Source organism: Uloborus diversus, chromosome 8 (assembly GCF_026930045.1).
Source record: "Uloborus diversus isolate 005 chromosome 8, Udiv.v.3.1, whole genome shotgun sequence".
NCBI classification, from domain to species: domain Eukaryota; kingdom Metazoa; phylum Arthropoda; class Arachnida; order Araneae; family Uloboridae; genus Uloborus; species Uloborus diversus.
Genome location: NC_072738.1, coordinates 43,557,499 through 43,578,944, shown reverse-complemented (window position 1 = coordinate 43,578,944; position 21,446 = coordinate 43,557,499). Strand labels below are relative to the sequence as shown.

Below are 21,446 nucleotides of genomic sequence, written 5' to 3'. Positions count from 1 at the left end.
TGCATATCAAATTTAATCCCAAACCTAATACTGTTGTGGTCACTATCTCCAATGTGTTCCCCTGCACATAACCCCTGAACAGAGCCTTCCATGTCGCAGAAAACTAGATCTAAAATCGCGTCCTGTCGAGTACCCTGAGTTACAATTTGATCTAAGAAACAGTCACCAATTACTTTCAAGAAATCCTCTTCTCTGCTATTACTATGGTAAAAATTATTCCAATCAATTCCTGGAAAATTAAAATCTCCCATTATGATGACTGACCCCTTGCTAGAAATGTCACTAATAACACTAAACATCTGTTCGTCTTGACCCTGGCTTAAGTTGGGTGGCCTATAAATATTCCCCAAACGTAGTTTTTTGCCCTTATTACTAATCAACTCCAGCCAAATCATATCAATCTCATTAGGTTTATCATTAATTACCAATTCATTGCAAATTAAAGTGTCTCTGACATAAAATAAAACCCCACCACCTCTTTTACCTACTCTATCTTGTCTAAACAAATTATACCCAGCAATAGATAATAAATCATCATCACTTTCGGTAGCCCATGTCTCGGTAACTCCAATAATATCCAACCTCTCGTCTATAATTGAGGAGCAAACTTTCAAACCATGTTTTCTCCTTCGGATACAGTTTTTCAGGAAACACAAAAAACTAATAAATTAAAAAATAACTTGTTTTAGACCCCAATTATCATTTTTTTAGTTGTATTACTGGTTACTAGTAAGATTTGTAGGTGTACTTTACCTAATAAACTTAAAATGAATACAGGAGGAAACATGTTTTGAATGTTTTCAATGTGGATAAAACACTTTTTGAATGAAAAAGACAGTAACTCATTATATCGTTATGATTACATTTTTTAATGGAATAAAACTAATTAATGACATAATAAAACTGATCATACAAATACAAATACAAATGTGACGACCAGCAACAGGCACTGGGCCCAGCTAGGCTGGTCCTAGTCAATTAATTAGTCCCCAATGAAGATCAATGGCCCTCTTAAAGCTATCCACTCCCTTGCTCATTACCGCCTCTTCCGGTAAGCTATTCCAAGTGCCCATGACCCTGCTAAAGTAGTAGTTTTTCCTGATTTCCAAGTTAGCCTGAGATTTAAATAGCTTAAAACAATGACCCCTTGTCCTGCTTTCCCCGCAAAAATTTAATCCGTTTACATCTTTCATTTTGATAAATTTAAATAACTGAATCATGTCCCCTCTGACTCTCCTTTGCTCCAGGCTATACATGTTAAGCCTATTAAGTCTGGTATCATAATCTAAATCTGAGAGTCCCCTTACTAATTTAGTTACCCTTCTTTGAACCCTTTCCAATACAAAAATATCTTTCTTCAGATAAGGTGACCAAAACTGAACAGCATACTCCAAATGAGGTCTTACTAAACTCCTATATAAAGGCAGAAGAACTTTCTTAGATTTGTTTGAAATAGACCTATTGATGAACCCAAGCATTTTGTTGGCTTTGTTACTAGCAATACTGCACTGTTGACTAAACTTGAAGTCCTGATTTATAAAGACACCCAGATCCATAACATTATCTGCCTGATTTATGACTGAACCCTGTAAACGATATCTCATACGCTTATTTCCAAGACCTAAGTGTAGCACTTGACATTTCCCTACATTAACTGCCATACCCCATTTATCTGCCCACTTAGTAATATGATCTAAATCCTCTTGCAGCTGTTTTACTTGTTCTTCATTTTCGACAATCCCCATAACTTTTACATCGTCAGCAAAACAATTCATGCTTCCAGAAATATTTTCATTGATGTCATTCATAAATATAATAAACAAAAGAGGCCCTAAAACTGATCCCTGAGGAACCCCACTTAAAACATCACTCCAATTAGAATGATTTCCTCTCACAACTACTCTTTGCTTCCTACCAGTAAGCCAATTTCTAACCCAAAGTAAAGTTTTTCCTCCTATTCCAATGTCAGCTAACTTGCTGAGAAGAGCAACATGCGGTACCTTGTCAAAAGCTTTTTGAAAATCAATATAAACAACATCCACACATTTTTTGTTATCTAAAGCTGAGGTAACCTTGTCGTAGAAATGCAATAAATTAGTAGTACAGGATTTACCTTTCCTGAAACCATACTGCAAACTAGTCAACAGACTATTAGTCTCTAAGAACATCATGATCTTAATTTTGATCAAAGTTTCGAAAATCTTACAAATCACCGAAGTCAAACTTACAGGTCTATAATTCCCAGCAATACCTTTAGACCCCTTCTTGAAGAGTGGCTAGATCTTGAGTGGCTAGATCTTGAAGATCATGTTATAAAATAAAGCTAGAAATTTATAAGTGAAAAAAAAATTGTCCTGCATATTGTAGGAAATCTTTAAATTCTTAAACCGATATCCTCATCCAAACAATCGCACACTACTTCCTCCGTTTCATCATTGCGTGCAGGTAAATTATAAATAATGTCTTTGTACCAATTAAAATCAGGTTGATTTTGCCACTCTTCGCCATACATTAAGTTTAAAAGTTTGTCTACGTCTCTTTTCTTTTCAACTGATATTCCATGGCTAAGAGGAAGAGATTGTAAGACAACACTTTTCACAATGTGCATCTATTATTTCTTCCATCCCTAAATTAATAATAAAAATTTAGGTGAAATCACACCGCTCTTAAATAAACAAACAAACCAACATAGCACCAAGCAAACAATAACATAACCTCTGAAACACTAGACACATTGGGAAATAACTGGGTCACGTGATCAGTAAGAACACCTCTGATTGGTTGACTGGAGGAATCACTGTTTGACTGGAAACTGGCTCTGGAGGAAACACTTTTTGAACGAAACCTGAATTTTATAAATAGTTTTATAATGGGAAAAAATATGTTTTGGTTGAAAGCAATAGCATATTTTTGTACCATTTAATGTTGAGTTCAAAGAAAAATCACTAACTCATTTTTTTTCATTTTTGGAGAAAACACGGTTTGAATGTTTGCTCTTCAATTATGCTTTTCAATTCTTCCATCTTGTTCCTAATACTACTAGCATTTGTATAAAAAACCTTAAGTAAGCCCATCTTACCTTTATTTAATGCTGCGCGATTATTTGAATCCCAACTGTTAAAATCTTTTCTCTTACTAGCCGCCATATTTCGGTTTCTACTAAAATCCCAATAGTTAGTACCCATTCGAATTCCACTCCTTAAAGCATGCCCCCCATTCCAACTTAGTTTTTTGATTCTGAATCCTCTAAAACCAAACCACTAACCATTTTGACCCCCGTAGAGCTCAGATGCAGGCCATCCCTAGCAATCCAATTGCGTTTACTTTTACTCCACACATCAATAAACCTGATACTACGCTTAACGCAAATTTCCTTGATTACCAAGTTCATACACCTAGCCCGTTGGTTTAACCAGCTCCTATGCACTCCATACCTGGGAAGCAAACCAACCACTTGGACATTTGCCGAACAGTTGGTTGCTTTGTTCAACAGGGAATTCCATTCCTTTGTAAACTCATCGTTGTTACTATGGCCTACATCGTTAGTTCCCACCCACAAAGTAACTACATCCTCTTTATTAAATATCCCCTTCTTTTCAGCAATCCTATTTACATCTCTCACCCGAGCCCCTGACAAACAACAAAAAATTCCTATTCCTATTCAGAGTCACAACTTACTACAACTGTATTTATATCGAGGACTGCATACTAAGTGTCTTGCCTAAAATAATCGGAATCTGACCCATTGGGGGATTGAACCCACGACCTTCGCGTTATTAGCACGACGCTCTAACCCAACTGAGCTAATGGGCTTATGTACTATGAAGTTTCAAAATTCTATATTAGTTGTGCTAGAGGGGTGCCCACCCCCTAAACATTGCAAAGCCCCCTACGAAAAAAAGGGAAAAACACCTTCTAAAAATTTTAATGATACAGTCTGGGCCATGACCCCTCAACCCCCAGGTGGGCACACCTGGTATAGGTCAAATATTTGTTACAAATGAATTTTCTATTTTTTTTGGGGGGGGGGGGGAGAGAATGCTATGGATGCCAAGAATGCGTAGGTACTAAATGAATAGGTAACAAATTCAAAACCAATTCACCACATAAGTATAAAATAATTATGAATTCATTTAAATGTATCTTTAGTATCATAATTTACTAGTATTCATGTCCAGATGTGGTTCATTTAAATTTTTGAGAGGAGTTTTAATTCTCATTACTATGTTTAAAATTCACTACAGTGACACCATGATCTGCTAGTTCTTACGTAATATTTTTTCAATTTAATTGAGGTTCTTCATGTTTTAATATTATTCCGTTTACTATTCCCAAAATGATTTCTATATTTTTTAATAGTTTTTACTCCTTCTTATTTAACAAGAAAATAAATGTACAATTATTCTCAGTGATTATTTTTACCTTGGAAACTAGGGATGCAACATTGATGTTAAAACATCAATGTTTTTAACATTGATGTTAAACTTTTGATGTTTTGGGACATCGATGTTGTGGGTTCGATATTTTTTGGATGTTGATGTTGTTGTATTGTATTTGAAAATTACAATAAAATTTCTCACAGAGAAGCGACATCGATTGAAATATATCAATGTTTCAAAACATGGATCTTCAAAATGAAAAAAAAAAAATGGTATCTATAAAGTGACCCAAAAACATTGAACTCTTGGAAACATCAACATCAATGTCATACCCCTTATACTATATACAAAAGGAATTAATGTCTCACAAAAGAAGTACTGAAGCCCTATAGTTCTCAAATGCAGGTCTCATTTTCACACGTATTATACAAACTTATTCCTATTAAATTGTATTAAGTCAGAGGGGACATGATTCAGTTATTTAAATTTATCAAAATGAAAGATGTAAATGGATTAAATTTTTGCGGGGAAAGCAGGACGAGGGGTCATTGTTTTAAGCTATTTAAATCTCAGGCTAACTTGGAAATCAGGAAAAACTACTACTTTAGCAGGGTCGTGGGCACTTGGAATAGCTTACCGGAAGAGGCGGTAATGAGCAAGGGAGTGGATAGCTTTAAGAGGGCCATTGATCTTCATTGGGGACTAATTAATTGACTAGGACCAGCCTAGCTGGGCCCAGTGCCTGTTGCTGGTCGTCACATTTGTATTTGTATTTGTATTTGTATTTGTGGTTCAGTATTTCAATATATTCGTCGGGTACACATTCTTTTGTATTGCTTAAATTAATATATACATATCTAGCAGCATTGCCCGGCTTTGCACAGTGTACCTCAAAAATAAAAGTTATGTCAAGTGATGCATGTTCAACAATTAGAGGAAAAAAAATACAGCAAAATTTCTCATCAAAAACTTCATTCTTAAAAAAAGAAAAAACCGCAAATCAAAAATTCCCAAATAAATTAAATGTAACCCTCTATAAATAATCCTTGATTATCTTCTGCTGGCAGTACAAAAAAGAAAAAAGATAAATCCCCAAATAATAATCAAAAGGGGGAAATTTTTACCTCAAAACAAAAACAAAATTTATTTAGTCACAGTCAAGGAAAAAAAGTGGCAACCTTCTGTAATGGTTTTATTTATGCTAATTTAAAATGAGATCGCACAAACGATAATTTTCCAAAATGAAAATGCTGTTCTATTAGGCTTAAAAATGCTTATAACTGTTCTTCTAATAATTTTACAGCCTTGTTTTTTTTTTTTTTTTTTTTTTTTTTTTTTTTTTTTTGAAATTTGAAGGAAGTAAATGTACTCCAGGGGTATTTTTCCAAGGCTTTAGATTGGTGCTAAAATGGAACTGGTTGGATAATTATTTTGAGATTAGATATTTGGATAATTATTTAATCCCTCCTCTGGAACTCTTCAACTTTGATCTCGTCCAGTGCTCTTTTCCAAGCAGTCTTGACAGCCTCTACATCATCAAAACGATTCCCTTTTAGTTTTTTTTTTCATCCTTGGGAACAGAAAAAATTACAGGGGACTAGGTCTGGCAAATACGGGGGTGAGGAACAACTGGGACTGGCCTTCCCTGAGAGGTAAAATAGCAGTTAGAGTGTGCGGGAGTGTTACCATGGTGAAGGAACCATTTGCCCGATTGCCCGCATGAGTTCCAACTCACTTCTGTTTCTTCTGAAATAGTCGTTAAATGTAAAACGACTATTCTAGTTGATTTTTCAGTGGATTCTTCCAATGTTTTAATCACTTTGAGCCGTTGAAGGTCGCCCAGAACAAGCATGATCTTCAACATCCATTTCACCACGTTTAAAGCGCCCAAACCACTCAAAAACTTGTGCTCGGTTCATAGCAACGTTCTTGAAAGCTTGTTGAAGCATTTTGGTAAGATTCTGTTGCCGACTTTTCAAGCAGGAAGCAAAACTTTTTAAGCTACCCCCTTTTTTTTAAATCTGCCATAATGAGTTTGCAGGCGGAAAGCAATAACATTTGAGAAAACCAACATACGATTAGACATTATCATTTACACTGACCCCACTTGCACAGCTGTTTTGTGAAGGTCTCTACTTGAGCCACTTAGGTGGAATTATAGCAAAATTCAACAAATTGACGCAATGCTGTCACCCCCCCCCCCCCCCGCCATTGGACATCACACCTCTTTTACCTTATGCTGGGAAAGTAAATTAATTCTCAAGCTTTTTTGAAACATGTTGAAACCGTGCAATGTTCAGGAATATGAATAACAAATTCTATGAACTAGATATGTTTAAAATACTATTGTTGAATAAAATACAGAAAAAAAATAGATCTTCTTTCACAAGATAATGTTGTATTTCAATTTAATATTCATTGCCCATATACTTGTGGAATTATTTTAAAATATCCTTTTTTTTCAGATTTTTGTCCATAGTCCACATAGAAATAGTTTGAGGAAAGGTGGTCGATGGGCTAATGCTGAATTAACTGGAGATTTAAGCCTTTTGAACATCAATCAGTCAATAACATGTGTTGCAGCTGGGGCCATGAAAACAGATTCTAAATGTGATATATTAGTTGTAGGAACTGCAACCAATCTTCTAGCATATGACGTTGAAAACAACACAGATTTATTTTATAAAGATGTGAGTCTTAAAATATATTGAAAAATTAAGTAGCAGTAGAAAAACGTTCAATGTTTTGATTTCCAGTTACAGTAAAACTCGGTTATAGCATCATCGGAATAGTAGGGAAATGTGGGGCAAAGTGAAATGGTGAAATATTTATTCTAATTTTAGTGTCACATTTCTTGCAGTTTTTTAACTTTGTAGTAAAACATGTAGCTTATTCCAGTCAAGAAAAAATTACCTCTAAAAATCAAAGCAATTGATGATAAACAATTTTCAAAAATTGACAAGATATACAAATTGTAATATTTTGTTGCAAGTCAAAATTTTTTTGGTTAATATTAAAGTTCTTGTTATTAGTTAAGACCTACTAATATTCAATACAGTACTTATTTGGTTAATATTTGGCTTATTTTTAAAAATATTTTATTTAAGTCAAGTGCAAGGTAAAGTGGGAAAAGTGAAACAACTCATTTCATTTACTTATTCCATCATCTACTACATGACTTCCTTCTTGATTAATTAATTCATTTCTTTCATTCCTTCATTTAATAATTTAGTTATTTATTTCTTCATTTGCTTATTTATTTCCTATTTTATTCACTCATTTATTTTTCCTTATGCATTAATGAATTTATTCATTGAGTTATTAGTTTATTGTGTCATTATCTTTTCATTTATTCATTCATCCTTTTATTTACTGATTAATTTGATAAAAAAAATATGTTTTACAATCAAATAGAAAAGTTTTCACGTGAAAAATATTTATTTTCCATTTTACCCTATATAAAAAAAAAGTGAACATTTTATGGGCGAATGAAGGGCCTGAATTTTTTTGAGGTTATAAAAGAGTTGTCACTATAACCAAAACAACTGCGTTACTCTTAAAGTGTTGACTTCTTTTCTTAGTACGGAATTTTTTAACTACAATGTATATGTCTTTAACCTATGAACTGTGCAATAATTTTAATACACTAAAAAATACTCTCTTTTTTAAATCTTAATATTACTACTTTCTTCACCTACAAAAGTTTAACATTTTCCGCCATAAGTTTCCTGATAGCATTCAAAGTTTGAACTATAATTCACTTAAAATAGTACAAATATTTTTTTAAACTGTTATTAAAAAAATAAAGAAACTTTTTGTGAGTCACTTACTGCAGAAGCACTTATTTTTGTCTGCCATAAATTTCGCAAAAATAAAAAACATTAGTGAATTCATGAGCTGAAAATTTCGAGAATTTCAGTTAGAAATTAAAAAATACACTAAGAAAAAATATTTCGGGAGGCTTAAATTCTTACAACTACGAGGAGCATGCAAAAATAAGTGCTTTTACAGTATTTGAAAAGCAATGCACAGTCGAACTTGCTTATAACGAGCGAAGAGACCGCGAAATTTGCTCATTATAGCCGAGTGGTCGTAAAAAAAACAGGTTGGTGAAAAAATTGAAAAAATCATAAAAATTTATCTATGCTTGCTTTGTTATTTTCATCTTTATGTACGGTATCAAAGAAGTTGGTAGTTTGATTTGAACTGTCTTATTCTCTTTCTTGTTAATGTTTTCAAAAAATGTGGGGAGCAAAAAACATTGTCATTTGCATTAATGGCTTCAAAATACAGTTTGAAGTTTTTCTGCACTTTAGAAGCCATTGGGTGTGTTGAGGGCTGTTAAACTTCAAATTCTTCACATTTGTCGTTATCCTGGTCGCATCATTAGCTTGACTTTGCGCTACAAGATCTTCGGATCTGAGAAATGATAACATTTGCTTCAACAAATATACAATTTTTAAATGCTCCTCTATTCTACTAATTTCAAACAAAGGGCAGTCATCGCTTTTTCTTAGGGTTTTTGTCTTATCTATAACTTTTGGTCGAATTCAAAATGTTAATGAAGTTTTCTCAAAAACAGAACAGTCTTTTCTGTGGAGGAAATCAACAGACATTTTATGGATTACAAAAATGTTGCTCGCTTTAAGCGAGATTTGCTTATTAAAAGCGAGTTTTATTCCCATAAACTTAACATCGTACCAACCAAATCTTTTTGCTTTCCTCGCTTAATCCGAGTTCTCGATAAAACAGGGCCCGCTATTAGCAAGTTCGACTGTAATAACATTATTTAAAAAAAAAAAATGATAGAATGTAATCCCAATATTGTAGTTATTACTTAAAATATTTATGTACATTGGATGTAGTTGATAATCAAAAGTTATCAGATTTGGAAATCATTATTTTGAAAATAATATGGACTATCAAGTTAAGAATACCTAAAAGACCAAAAACCATTATTTTCTTAAAACTTTCTAGTTTCCTGGATTTCCAAGTATTCAAATTCACCAAAGTTAAAATATTTTACCTTTTGAAGTCGGAAATATTTATGTATGTGAGTAAAGCATAATGAGCCAAAAAAATAGCTCATTGTATTTTTAAATTTGAGGTTTAGCATATTACAACCGATATCAAAGTGAATTTTAATGTCATATTAAAAACTTATAATGTTTTATGATTTTTACTAATTTTGTATATTATTTTCCATATATATTACTTATACATTTGACTGATTTTTTTACTTTAATTACAATCAAATTATCCAAATTTAGGTTCATGATGGTGCTAATTGTGTGTTAATTGGTCATCTTGGAGCAAGAGATAAACCGCTAGCTATCGTAGGAGGAAATTGCTCCCTGCAAGGGTTTGACTGTGAAGGAAATGATGCCTATTGGACGGTAAGTTAAATGCAGAATTTTCCAATAACTTTACCCCCCAAGGTGTAAAAATTGTTGCTGTATGAAGGTTAATGGCAGTATGTGAAAAAAAGAGTTTTAGAGATATTTGAAGAAACATGTTTTAGATTCCTTACGAACAATAGGGAAATGTTAGATATTGACTTTTTTTTCGTGCTTTATTTTGAACTAGTGGTACCCACGCAGCTTTGCCTGTAGTAAAAAAATAAAAGATCATTTGGTTCACCTGCACATTTACAAATAATGGATAATGAATTTCTCGCCAATTTTCTATGTTAATTTGCTCGCCCATGATCGCGTATGGTAGTTTGCTTGTTCACGTTATGGTAATTTGCTAGTCCATGTTATGGTGGTTTATTCGTCCACGTTATGATAATTTGCTCGGTAAAATGTTCTTAAAATTGGAATAGAAAAAGAACAAAATCGAATTTTCAAAAAATCGCTTTGAGGTGCTCACCTTTATGCTACAAACTAATTTTGTGCCAAATTTTAGGAAAATCGGTCGAACGGTCTAAGCGCTATGAGCGTAACAGATGTCCAGAGAGACAAATATCCAGACTTTCAGCTTTATTATTAGTAAAGATGAAAACCAAATAAGGAAGCTTATGGCAATTATTTGCAAATAATTTTAATTTGAGCTGGTGTGTTGGTAGGAAAAGATCAAAATAAAATAATATGCTAATCAAACAGTAAATTAAAAAGTTATGGCAAAAAAGGTCACGTTACGGACTCTACATAAATGTCAAAAATACCCTGGAATGCCCCTTATACAGTAAAGCTAAAGTACAATCGATGGGAATAGTTGATTATTTCACTTTTGTTTTACTTGATAAATAACTTAACTTTAGCAAATTGTTTCATATAAATACAATATTGCTTAAACCAATCAAGGTATTTATGTCAGCTAATGAAGAACTGCACAGTTGTAATTAATTTTTGTTAATTCATTTATTGGGTGACAGGGTATTACGAATAAATTAAATGGTTATTTTGTAATGTATTGCACCCCTAAAAGACTGAACAGTACACAAAGCTGCAAAGCAAGGGTGGAGCTTCTGTTGTTTAGTAGATGACCTTTATCACATTTTATTAAGTTCACTTAATCTGCACATTGCATCAATTTCATAATTAAAAAAATATGTCTGTAAACTTAGCAACAGAACACAGTGGTGACTCGTGCCTTGAAAAAGTGAGGGGGCCAGATCATGGGTGCACTCGCCCCCAAACCCTCGATTTTTGAAGAAAAAAAGGATTTTTTTAAACTTTTTTTTTAAAATATAAACTGTCTTGAAGTAATTATTTGTGTTAAATAAATAAAATTAAATTCATTTTAAACGCAGGATAAACTACAAAATACTTAAAACTACTAAGTAAATCACGAAAGATATTAATAGTATCATGTTTATGTCCATGATTGCCGGCAGGGTGGTGCACTCTCACCTCCTGACTTTAAAAAATAAAATTTAATGAATCAGATAGGGAAAAGCTACAAATACATCACAAAAGTTATTAATCTCACGTTTATGTCCAGTATGCTTTCCGGTGCTGCAGTACACCTCCCTTGCAGCACTGGTAGGGGGCTGCAAGGGAGGACTTTGAAGGGAAGGGGGTATCACTTTCACCAACTTTCTGTTCAAAATAAATAAATAAATTACTAAGAAATATTACTCTATTAAATAAAAAATATTATTTTTAATCTTTTTATAACTAATTATTTTGAATGAGTAAAATTAATTTAATTTTAAGCGAGACCAAATTACAAAAGTGCAAAAATATTGTGATCACAGAAATATGAAAAAATTATAAATTAATTAACTTTAACAAAAATGAAAACACATCTCAGTATTCGCTTTAAAATTAATAAAATAAAAATAGATAAGCTAAATTAAAAAAAAAACTATGAATAAATAAATTTAAAAACTTGTAAAAAAAAATCTTATCGATTTACATGTGGGTGTACCCTTCTGTATATGAATCTGCTGACCCCCATGGGGCAGACTCAGATTTTTTATCCAGACAAAGAGAAAAAATATCTAATTTTTTTCTTCTTCAAATTATATATTTAACTACATGAGCAGTAATTTTAAACAAGTAATAATTTCTATGTAACAATAAAAAGACGTTTTTTGAATTAAAAAAATAATCTTGTAACGATACGTATATGCACACACGTAGATACAACACAACACACACAGTAGCACAACTAGAAAATAATTTTTATGGGGTGGGAGGGGGGGCACAATAGGGAAAAAATCTCATCAATTTGGTTTATTTGATTTGCTCATCAAATCTCTCAATTTTGAAACTTGTAGTTTAAAAAAAAAAAATGTTATTTTAGACGGCCTTTGGTGATGTTAGAAGACAGAACGGTACTGGGGACTCCACCGAAATTTGTAGAAATTGAAGCCTTAAAATGCAGTTATAGGCCATAAGGGACGGAGTTTCGGGACTCTCCCCGATCGTTTTTTTTTTTTTTTGAAGAATAAATAGGAATTAATTCCTCTACCCCTTCAAATTTTCATAATTGCAGTTCCGAAAACGTAATTGCAGACAAACTTTAAAAATTATTACGGGAAGGAGTTCTGGAGCCCTCCCCTGATTTTTTTTTCAAAATTGAAGTCCTAAAATCAGTCTGAAGGAAAAAAATCTTCGTATAATCCGCGGATAATACAATGCAGAAAAATGAAGTTTTGATTTTACATAAAATTTCAGCAACTAAATTAAAAACGTGAAACAATACCTTGTAAGATTTTTTCAAAACTAATATAAAAAATAATGATTTATTTTCTAAATTGTCATTATAATACGCTAATTACTTGGAGACAAACTCAAGAAAGGAAGGCTTCTTTTACGGTATGTTGTTTATTTTGCACAGCCTGAATTGCGTAAGAAGAACATTCAAGCTGTGTAAAATAAACAACATACAGGGAAGGTGACAGTATCGGTGAATCCTGCTGTATATATTGAGGTTCAATGCATTGGTGTTGAGGGAAAAAATACAGATAACTTTTTTAACACTTTTTTCACAGATAATCCACTATTACACAAAAGGACACAATTTTAAATTTACCTGGAAAATTTTGATTTTTTAGCCATTTTCAAATTCACAGTAGTTGGTGCTCTGATTTCCAAACATTTTTCTGAAAAATGTTTAACATTTCTTCAAGCTTTGCTACAGATTATTTATGCTCTTTGTATAGACATTATGTTACATGCATGGAATTTTACTGGAATAAATAGTAACTACCAGTATTAAGATATTACAGATGAATTTCTTTTGGCCAATTTTTGGAACATTTTTAACTTTACATGAGATAATTTTCAATGCTACTGAATATTTAGTATCAAGCAAATAAGAGGTGGTAATAATGTGTGACCTATTGGGAGAAAATGCTTCATTCTTCTTTTAAAAGACCTAGCATTTAGTAAATTATGTATTTTTATTTCTCCTACTTTCAACAAGTTTACTTCAAAATGCTGTTCATTGGAAAAGTGGGAAATTTGTACCAATATAATAAATCTTTTGATCATATGAAGATGTCATTTGATGTTCCTAAATATTTATCTGGTTGTACTAATATATTGATCCTTTTTTTTAGGTGACTGGAGACAATGTTAGTTCAATCACATTGTGTGACTTTAATCATGACTCCTTCAATGAGGTAAGAATTTTGAACATCAGAATATTTGAAACAAATTCATTTCATTCCTATTTTCATTTTTACAATCAGCATAACAAGGAATATTTTTACCACCTTTTGAATAGTAAATGAAATATTGCAACAGAATGGATTGTATAGAAATATTTTTCACTCAAATTTCGTCTCGCACATGCAAATGTACTTAAGAACATACATAATTGTACAAGGGTTGCAATTTATCAATGTAAAATAAATAAATACATAAAACTCATTTTGTTATGGCTTTATTATCATGTCTTTTTCTATTTTTCCCATATAGCTGATTGTAGGATCTGAAGATTTTGACATTCGTGTTTTCCGAAATGATGTCATAATTGCAGAGATGACAGAAACTGAATCAGTTACTGGTTTGTGTAAAGTAATGGGTCAACATTTTGGCTATGCTCTGGCTAATGGCACAGTAGGAGTTTACAAAGGCCTGGAACGATCATGGAGGATCAAGGTAAATATATTTGTTCATTAATATGCAGCATTTAAGATCTTGCTCTTAATTTTTTCACTGCACAAAAATAAGTTGAGAAAAATAATAATTAAAAGAAAAAAAAAACAATATGACTGATTTAAAAATTTCTCAAAAATTTGACAATCAATGAATTTAAACAACGATATATATATTGGCTTTTAGTTAATTTTCTAAGATTTCAAAAACAGCAATAATATTCAACAGAAATCCAATTTTTTTTATAATCCTGAACCAACAAACAATATGTTTTTAAGTTTTATGTTTAACATCTATTTTAGGTAACTAATGTAAACTTTAGCATAAAATTATCTTTTTCTTTTAACCTACTTATTGTTGCTGTTCTTTGTTGTTATTTTATACAAGGTTAAAATGTGCTAATTATTCAAAAAAAAAAAAAAAAAAAAAAAAAAAAAAAATCGTCATCAGCCTTTTTTTTCCAAGTTAAATGCAATTTTTCTGAAGTTTATATATTTTTCTTGCAAAATATAAAAACTTCAGAAAGAGACTCCCCAATAGGAGTTCACGGTGACCCCAAAAAATTTCCTTATTTGGCAAATTTGAAGACAAGCACAATATTTAATAAATAAATAAATTCAAAAATAAAATAATGCCTAATGTTTCTTCTTACTAGATGCAGGTACGTTTGCATGCTCATATTTCATCATTTGGTAAAACTTAGAGTTGCTTTAGGTAAATTGGAACAATTTGTAACCCTTTTGTCTCAAAAATTTAAGTTTAGGGCACAGTATATAAAGACACTATATAAATATTTTGAAATGATTTAAAACAGTAGCTCTCAACCTGGGGGTGGCATACTGCAGGGTGCGCCCCAGGTGAATGTATTCCAAAATAACATTTAAAAAGTGAAACAAACTATAATTTACTCAATTTTGAGGTTACATGCAAATATATTCTTGATTATTACCGTTTTTGAAGTTTTTAATGCAGTTGATATCCATTTTCCTATGAATTATTCTTGTCGCAGCATTAGCTGGCATAAAGTCAAAATATTGAGTAAGGATTGGCATTAAAAAAGACCTGAAGTGCCCTTTTTTACAAGTTATGACCTAATATTCAAAAACTTGTGAAGAGCAAATAGTGATAATCATCCAATCAATGTTGTGAAAGTGTGTGTGAAAGATGTCAACCTCACCTAGATCCTAAATTACGTCAAATGTATTTGTATTTAGTTCTTTCATTTCATTTGTTTTGTAAGAATAGGTTCAAATTAAAGTTATGTGTAGTAATATTAAGTTTTGTTTACGAAATTCAATTAATAATTAGTTTTAGTTATCCCAACTAGCTTCAGTTTCAACTTTTGACTGTACTCTTACATTGATTTTTTTAGTTAAAATTCTTAAGCATCTTAATGTATAATGTGGAACAGAAGATTGTACTGTATTTTAAAACCAAGCTTCTGGGAAAAAAAGGAGAATAGACCTATTGTCAAATGAAGGCATTTTTAGTTGGTTATGTAAGTTCACAGCATCTAGTAGCATTTTTTATACAGGTGTACAAAATATTTTTAAAAATATTTTGACCTGGTCCTCCTTTGTGAATAGTAAAATTGTCAAAGGAGATTAATTTAACCAAGAAAACTATTCTGCATTATTTAACTAATTTTCATATAAATTCATTATTTTTATTTGAAAATTTTGCCAAGTTTCTAGAAGGGGGAAAATTTCTCTACTTCTTTCCATCATTCCTAGAAATTAATATAAGGTTACTTCAACTAAAGTTCATTTCAGGCATGGTCAATTATTAATAAATGCCATTACATTGCTTTTTAAGTGCACTATGTTAAATTGCTATTTTTTGGTAGTCGAAGAATCAAGCAATATGCCTGAACAGTTTTGATATTGATGGAGATGGGGTACCGGAAATTATAACAGGCTGGAGTAATGGAAAGGTAATTTTTTATTCTTCTGATGTACACAAAAATAAAGACAAATAATTCTCAAGCAGATTCAAAAGTAATATATATTTACTTTTCAGATAGATGCTCGGAATGTTCAAACTGGAGAAGTAGTGTTTAAGGATAATTTATCACACTGCATTGCTGGCATTGTCAAGGGAGATTATCGCTTATCTGGGAAGGAAGAGTTGATTTTTTGTGCAACAGATGGTGAAAGTACGTTTCTCCTATGATGTAGTTAAATTGTACATATATAATCGCAAAAATCTCTGATCAAGTAACACTCTGAATCACCAACGATGAAACTCATGTCATAGCATGCAAAATGGCATTCTTTCATTGTTGAGCACCTAAAATTCAGTGATTTTATTTATAATTTGATAGTAATTATAGTAGAAACTACGTGCATCGTAAAGAAAAAGCACAATATATCCGAATGAGCAATGCAGTGAAGGGTTACTGTACTCACGAAGTCAGCCCAGTGCGGGTAGAAACTTTTCTTTGAAGATTTTCCTGCAATGACTTCTTACCACCTTTAATCTGTGTTCTTATCGCACATTAAATGATCATTACTTTTATTCCAACAAATTATTTCATCTAAATTATGATCCACTATGCTTTCTACTTACAATGAGTTTAAATAGTAGCTTTTTGAATAACATTGTTGTCTGACATTTGAACAAAATGAAAAACATAAACGTTATTTGTTTAATTTTTATTGATTTTATTATATCAGAAAGTTTATACATTTGTATAGTTTAAAATTGTATCTCCTTCTTCAAAAACTATTTTTTTTAATCCTAACAAGTATATTTGTTCAAAAGTTTCAATTTGAGTTTCTTTAAAAATAGTTAGTCTAAGTACAATAACTTTGTCAATACTTCAAATTGTTGCCAAACTCAAGGACTTTTCATAGGTCCTGGGAACCCTATTGAAACGTTTTCATTGAGTAAAGATCAAATTTTTATAATATGCTTTAAAAGAAAATCTCTAAATACAATATGAAAGAAAGTTTCAACAAAGCTCTTAGTGGATATAAAAAATCCAAAAACATTAAAAATTTTAATAATAATAATTTTATGATTTTTTTAATCTTGAAATTTTGAATTGCTGACTAGGCCTTCTAAATCATAGAATACTTGAATGCTAATTATTGCTGAAATACGTTAAAATAATCATTATGCAGTTCGGGGCTACGAAGCGACTACCGCTGAAATGAGGCATCACATGATGGACTCTAACTTCGAGCAGGAAACAATTCGGGACTTGGCTCAGAAAAAGCAGGTCAGTTAGTTATCTGATATTTAAATTACAATTATCCATATACCGGGTGATCCAAAAGTCAATACTAACTTTAACTAGTATGTTGTGACCATCACGAAACTTTCTTCTATATCTTTCTTATAATTCTGATCCCTCCCTATGCTTAACGAGGAAGCAATATTCCCAACAAAAACAAAATTACACTCGCCAAAACTTGACGACCATCCCAATTCCTGATTTATCTCAAAAGCAAAGCAAAGAATGAAAATTGAAAATTATTTTAAAAGCCTTGCTTAAAATAATTACAAACATTTATTTGTTAACAAACACGAAATGGCAACAGTTAAAAATTTTAAATCATTAAGATAATATTTCATATCATTTCCATACAATTAAAATCACGAGATAAACGCAGACGACAGTCTATTACGATTTATCTTTCTTATTGTTGCAGTTATAAAGCTATTTTTTATTCACACAAATAAAAAAAATCAGCCCTCCCCCCCCCCCATGTAGCGATTGGCGCCAAAATTGAACCAACGCCTGTTTACATATGGATTCATATTTATTCCAAATTTCATCCAGAACGTAGCATTACTTCTTGAGATATGGCACTCACGATGGGAAAAAAAGAACAGTCGATTGCGCCACCCCCTTTTTAGCTGCTGACGTCAAAATAGAATCATTTCTTATACTCTCTAAGGGCTACTTGTTGATAAATTTTTGTTTGATTACGTTCATTAATTCTTGAGTAACAGCAATCACAATTGACGACAAAAAACGTACTATAGCTCAACCCCCTTTGAGCTATTGACACCAAAATTGAATCAGGACCTGTACCTGTTAAGGGCAACATATGGATCAAATTTTGTTTGATTCTGCCAGTTACTTCCTGGGGAATAGCAGTCACACACAGTCACGCAAAACTCAAAAAACGTCCCATTGCTCCACCCCCTTGGAGGAATTCTCTCCAAAAACCAATGGGCACAAGTTCACATAGGGACACATACGTGTACCAAATTTCGTCCGACTTCATGCAGTAGTTTTTGCTGTAGAGCGGCCACAAAAAACTGGTCACACACATACGTGACACACACACACTGACATTTGCCAAAAATGGTTGAAATGGACTCAGCACACCTCAAAACGTTCGAATCCGTCAAAATTCAAAATTCAAAAATTTGCACGAATCCAATACTTTCTTCTATATATTAGACTAGCAGTACCCGCACAGCGATGCCCGTGCTAAAAAATTAATGGAAGTTCGTTGAATAAAAAAAACTGACGCCCCCTCCCCCTCTAATGTAAAATGATCATTTTTCTTTGTGTAGAATGCATGCACACCTTTTCAAAAAAAAGAAAACTATTTAAGTTTCTTTGGAATTAAAAACTTTTTGTCAAATCATTAAATTAGATTTATAGTTGCTTTAAAACTCTATTTAGCGAGTGAAGTGATTTTTACTACAATTTAAAATATTTCGAAAAATAAACAAAAACAAAAACAAAAAAAAAAATCAAATACTATCTTTCATATGTAAAAATAATTCCGCAACTCTATTCGGAACTCCAGCGCTCGAATACGCTACCTTGCGGTGATTTATAAAACTGCGAATGCAACTAAAACTTTGCCACGTTGCGTTCCATGTGTGTCTGTTGACGTAAACACAGGCAGTTTGTTCTGAGTATTTATTAACGCAATCGATGTGACTTAGTTTGCTTTCAGCTACAGAAATTAATTCGTACCTTAGTAGTATTCTCGAGCTCCTCAAAATAATGTTAGTTTTCATTATTTCCTTAATAATAGGTGAAAGCGAAAATTCTGGATTAACAAACTTGGATAACGTTATACAAGGTAAAAAATTTTATTGTTTTGTATGAATTTGTAAGAATATGGGAGTTTTTTTAATCTTAAATTAATTAAACTTACCATATTTTACAGCAGCATTTAGTTGGAATGGACAGTATGCAAAATAATTTCTTGAATATATTATCGTAGAACAAAATGAATAACCGAGAAAGAATTTACTTTATTCCTTTTATTCTCAGCTGAAAGGTATCGCCAAATTTGTTTAGGGTTATAATTTTGGCATTGTGCAAGCAAAGTAGCCTTGGCGAGATTTCGCGTTTTTAGTTAAACCATTTTCAAATTTTATCATGAGTGGAATAAAATGGTAGTAAGATTACAGAATTCGATAAGTAAAAAGAAATAATTGTCAATCAACTGAAAAGAAAACTACCACCATATATCCGTGAGAATTTTGTTGATGATTTGCATAACATGACACAATTAAATCGTAACTCAGAAATTAGAAAAATCGAAACAGAAATTTTTTTAATTAACCGATTCGGGAATTCAAGAGAAATAACTCAGCTACAAATGGAAAACAAGCGCTAGCCAAAGCAAAGCAAAGAAGTATCATCTTCTCTTGGTAATAATTTGTAATGTCATATTAAATTTTCTAGCATTAATTGTTATTCTTGTCAGGCCACAATTATTATTTAGTTTTATCAAGAATTGATAAATATCGAATTCAACATCGTGAAAATGGCTGCTTAGAACTACGAACTACGTACTTTGCATTAATGTTTGACATTTAGTAATGCTTCTTGAATTCTCATTTCTTTCTACGTGGGTCAGAATATCAACAAGACTTTGAAAATTAATTTAAAAAGAATAAAGCGAAACAATCATACGTACGAACAAAAATCACAACACTTTTAGCATTTTCTTCGTTACCATGTGCGTTTGTTTTAGTTTTCAATTCCGCCATTAGACAGTGACTTCAGTGCCCCCTATAGTTCGTTGGAGTTGCGAATTGTTTATCGCAAAACTTGCCCAGCAACCACGCAATCATAATCAATTCGTCTAACAAAAAAAAACATCCCGTGGAACATTCAAAAATTGTCGTCAGGAAAAAAAAAGAAAATGTCGTACATTTCACTCGGATAAAAACAAATCAAAACTTTCTTTTCTTTCAAAACAAATCACCAAAACAATGAATTGCATTAACGGTTGCCTTAAAGCAATAATCCTAGACTGAACTGCTCAGCGCCTAACGCGCCAAGCGATCCGCCACCGAAACCCAGCCCTTTTGCGAGTGAAACGGATATTTTTTCTTTCGCAATAGTAAATGTTTCGCCAAACAAACAAAAAGGTATAAAATCACATTAACAGTAGCTTTCAAATCTTTATATATTAAGAGCTGCATTGCCCGGCTTTGCTGGGTCTACCTTGAGAATAAAAATTGTGTCAAGTGACTTATATTCAACAATCAGGCTTAAATAAAAGAAAAAAAAAACATGCAAAATTACCCTTCCAAACATTGACGACAGATATTAAAATACTTTTAAGAAATTAAAATGCGAAAGATAGATTTTGCAAAATAAGAAAATAAACAATGGATTCAAAAAGCGTCACCGTGGAAACGCGAAAATAAAATGGTTGACAACTTGAATCAAAATGACGTATTTCGAAATTGATTTAAAAACGCATGTAACTTTTTTTCCTTTGAAGATAGAAGCTAATTTTTCGACCACAGGTCGAGAGAGATCTGGAGTAAAAAATGTCGCTTTTTCCAATGGTGTCAAAAAGAAAACTGTGAGACAATTCCTTCACTTTTTATTGATAGATTTATTAAAGAAAGTAGTGCCTAAATTTCAGCTAAGCCTAAAAAAAGTTGGAGCTAAAAACGCAAATTAAGTTAGAGCATTGAAACAAATTGTTTAGAGCATGGAAAATTCTACCCTTTTCAACGATACGCATTATTAATATGTATGTGCAAGTAATTTTTCACCCCTTTAATAGCCAATAATAGACAATTTACGAGAAATTTGGGCCTAAATTTAATTATAAAAAGAACTATTTATCGGATTTTTTTGGAATTATAGCCTATGTTACTCAGTAAGAAAGCATCTTTCATATAGTGAAGGAATTTTTCAAATAGGTGCAGTGGTTCCGGAAATTACCTCGAACATATAAACACACAAAAATCCGCCCTCTCTCTTTATAATATTAGTATAGATATAGAAGAAAGTAAAAATGAATTATTCAAAAAGGAAAAAAGATAAAAAGATGTGGTTTGCACTAAACGGATGGAAATGGGGCCGGGTTTTGTCTGACAATGAAACAAAAATAGTTCTGTTGTTGTCGACCAACAGATGGCGCTGTAGGGTTTCTGATGTAGGATCATGCAAAGCAACAAATGATACAAAAAGGAGCAACAGCAGCAAGTAATGCCTGTCGAAGTTTATATGCATCGAAATGCTGTTCATTAGGGTGGATCGAAGAAAATTAAATTTCGAATCTTAATT

General features: G+C 32.1%; 1 protein-coding gene and 1 non-coding gene across 2 annotated transcripts in view; one reads left to right on the top strand and one right to left on the bottom strand.

Annotated features, from left to right (window-relative positions):
- LOC129228292 (Bardet-Biedl syndrome 2 protein homolog) overlaps positions 1-21,446 on the top strand; it is a 46,968-nt gene that overhangs the window by 3,025 nt on the left and 22,497 nt on the right. Inside the window, exons 2-8 of the mRNA XM_054862969.1 lie at positions 6,845-7,069; positions 9,650-9,775; positions 13,393-13,455; positions 13,754-13,936; positions 15,780-15,866; positions 15,953-16,088; positions 17,059-17,156. Of these exons, the coding sequence (XP_054718944.1) occupies positions 6,845-7,069; positions 9,650-9,775; positions 13,393-13,455; positions 13,754-13,936; positions 15,780-15,866; positions 15,953-16,088; positions 17,059-17,156 (918 nt within the window). The remainder of the gene's footprint in view (positions 1-6,844; positions 7,070-9,649; positions 9,776-13,392; positions 13,456-13,753; positions 13,937-15,779; positions 15,867-15,952; positions 16,089-17,058; positions 17,157-21,446) is intronic.
- On the bottom strand, positions 3,739-3,813 carry Trnai-aau (transfer RNA isoleucine (anticodon AAU)). Its single transcript has one exon. It is a non-coding gene; the product is annotated as a tRNA-Ile (tRNA).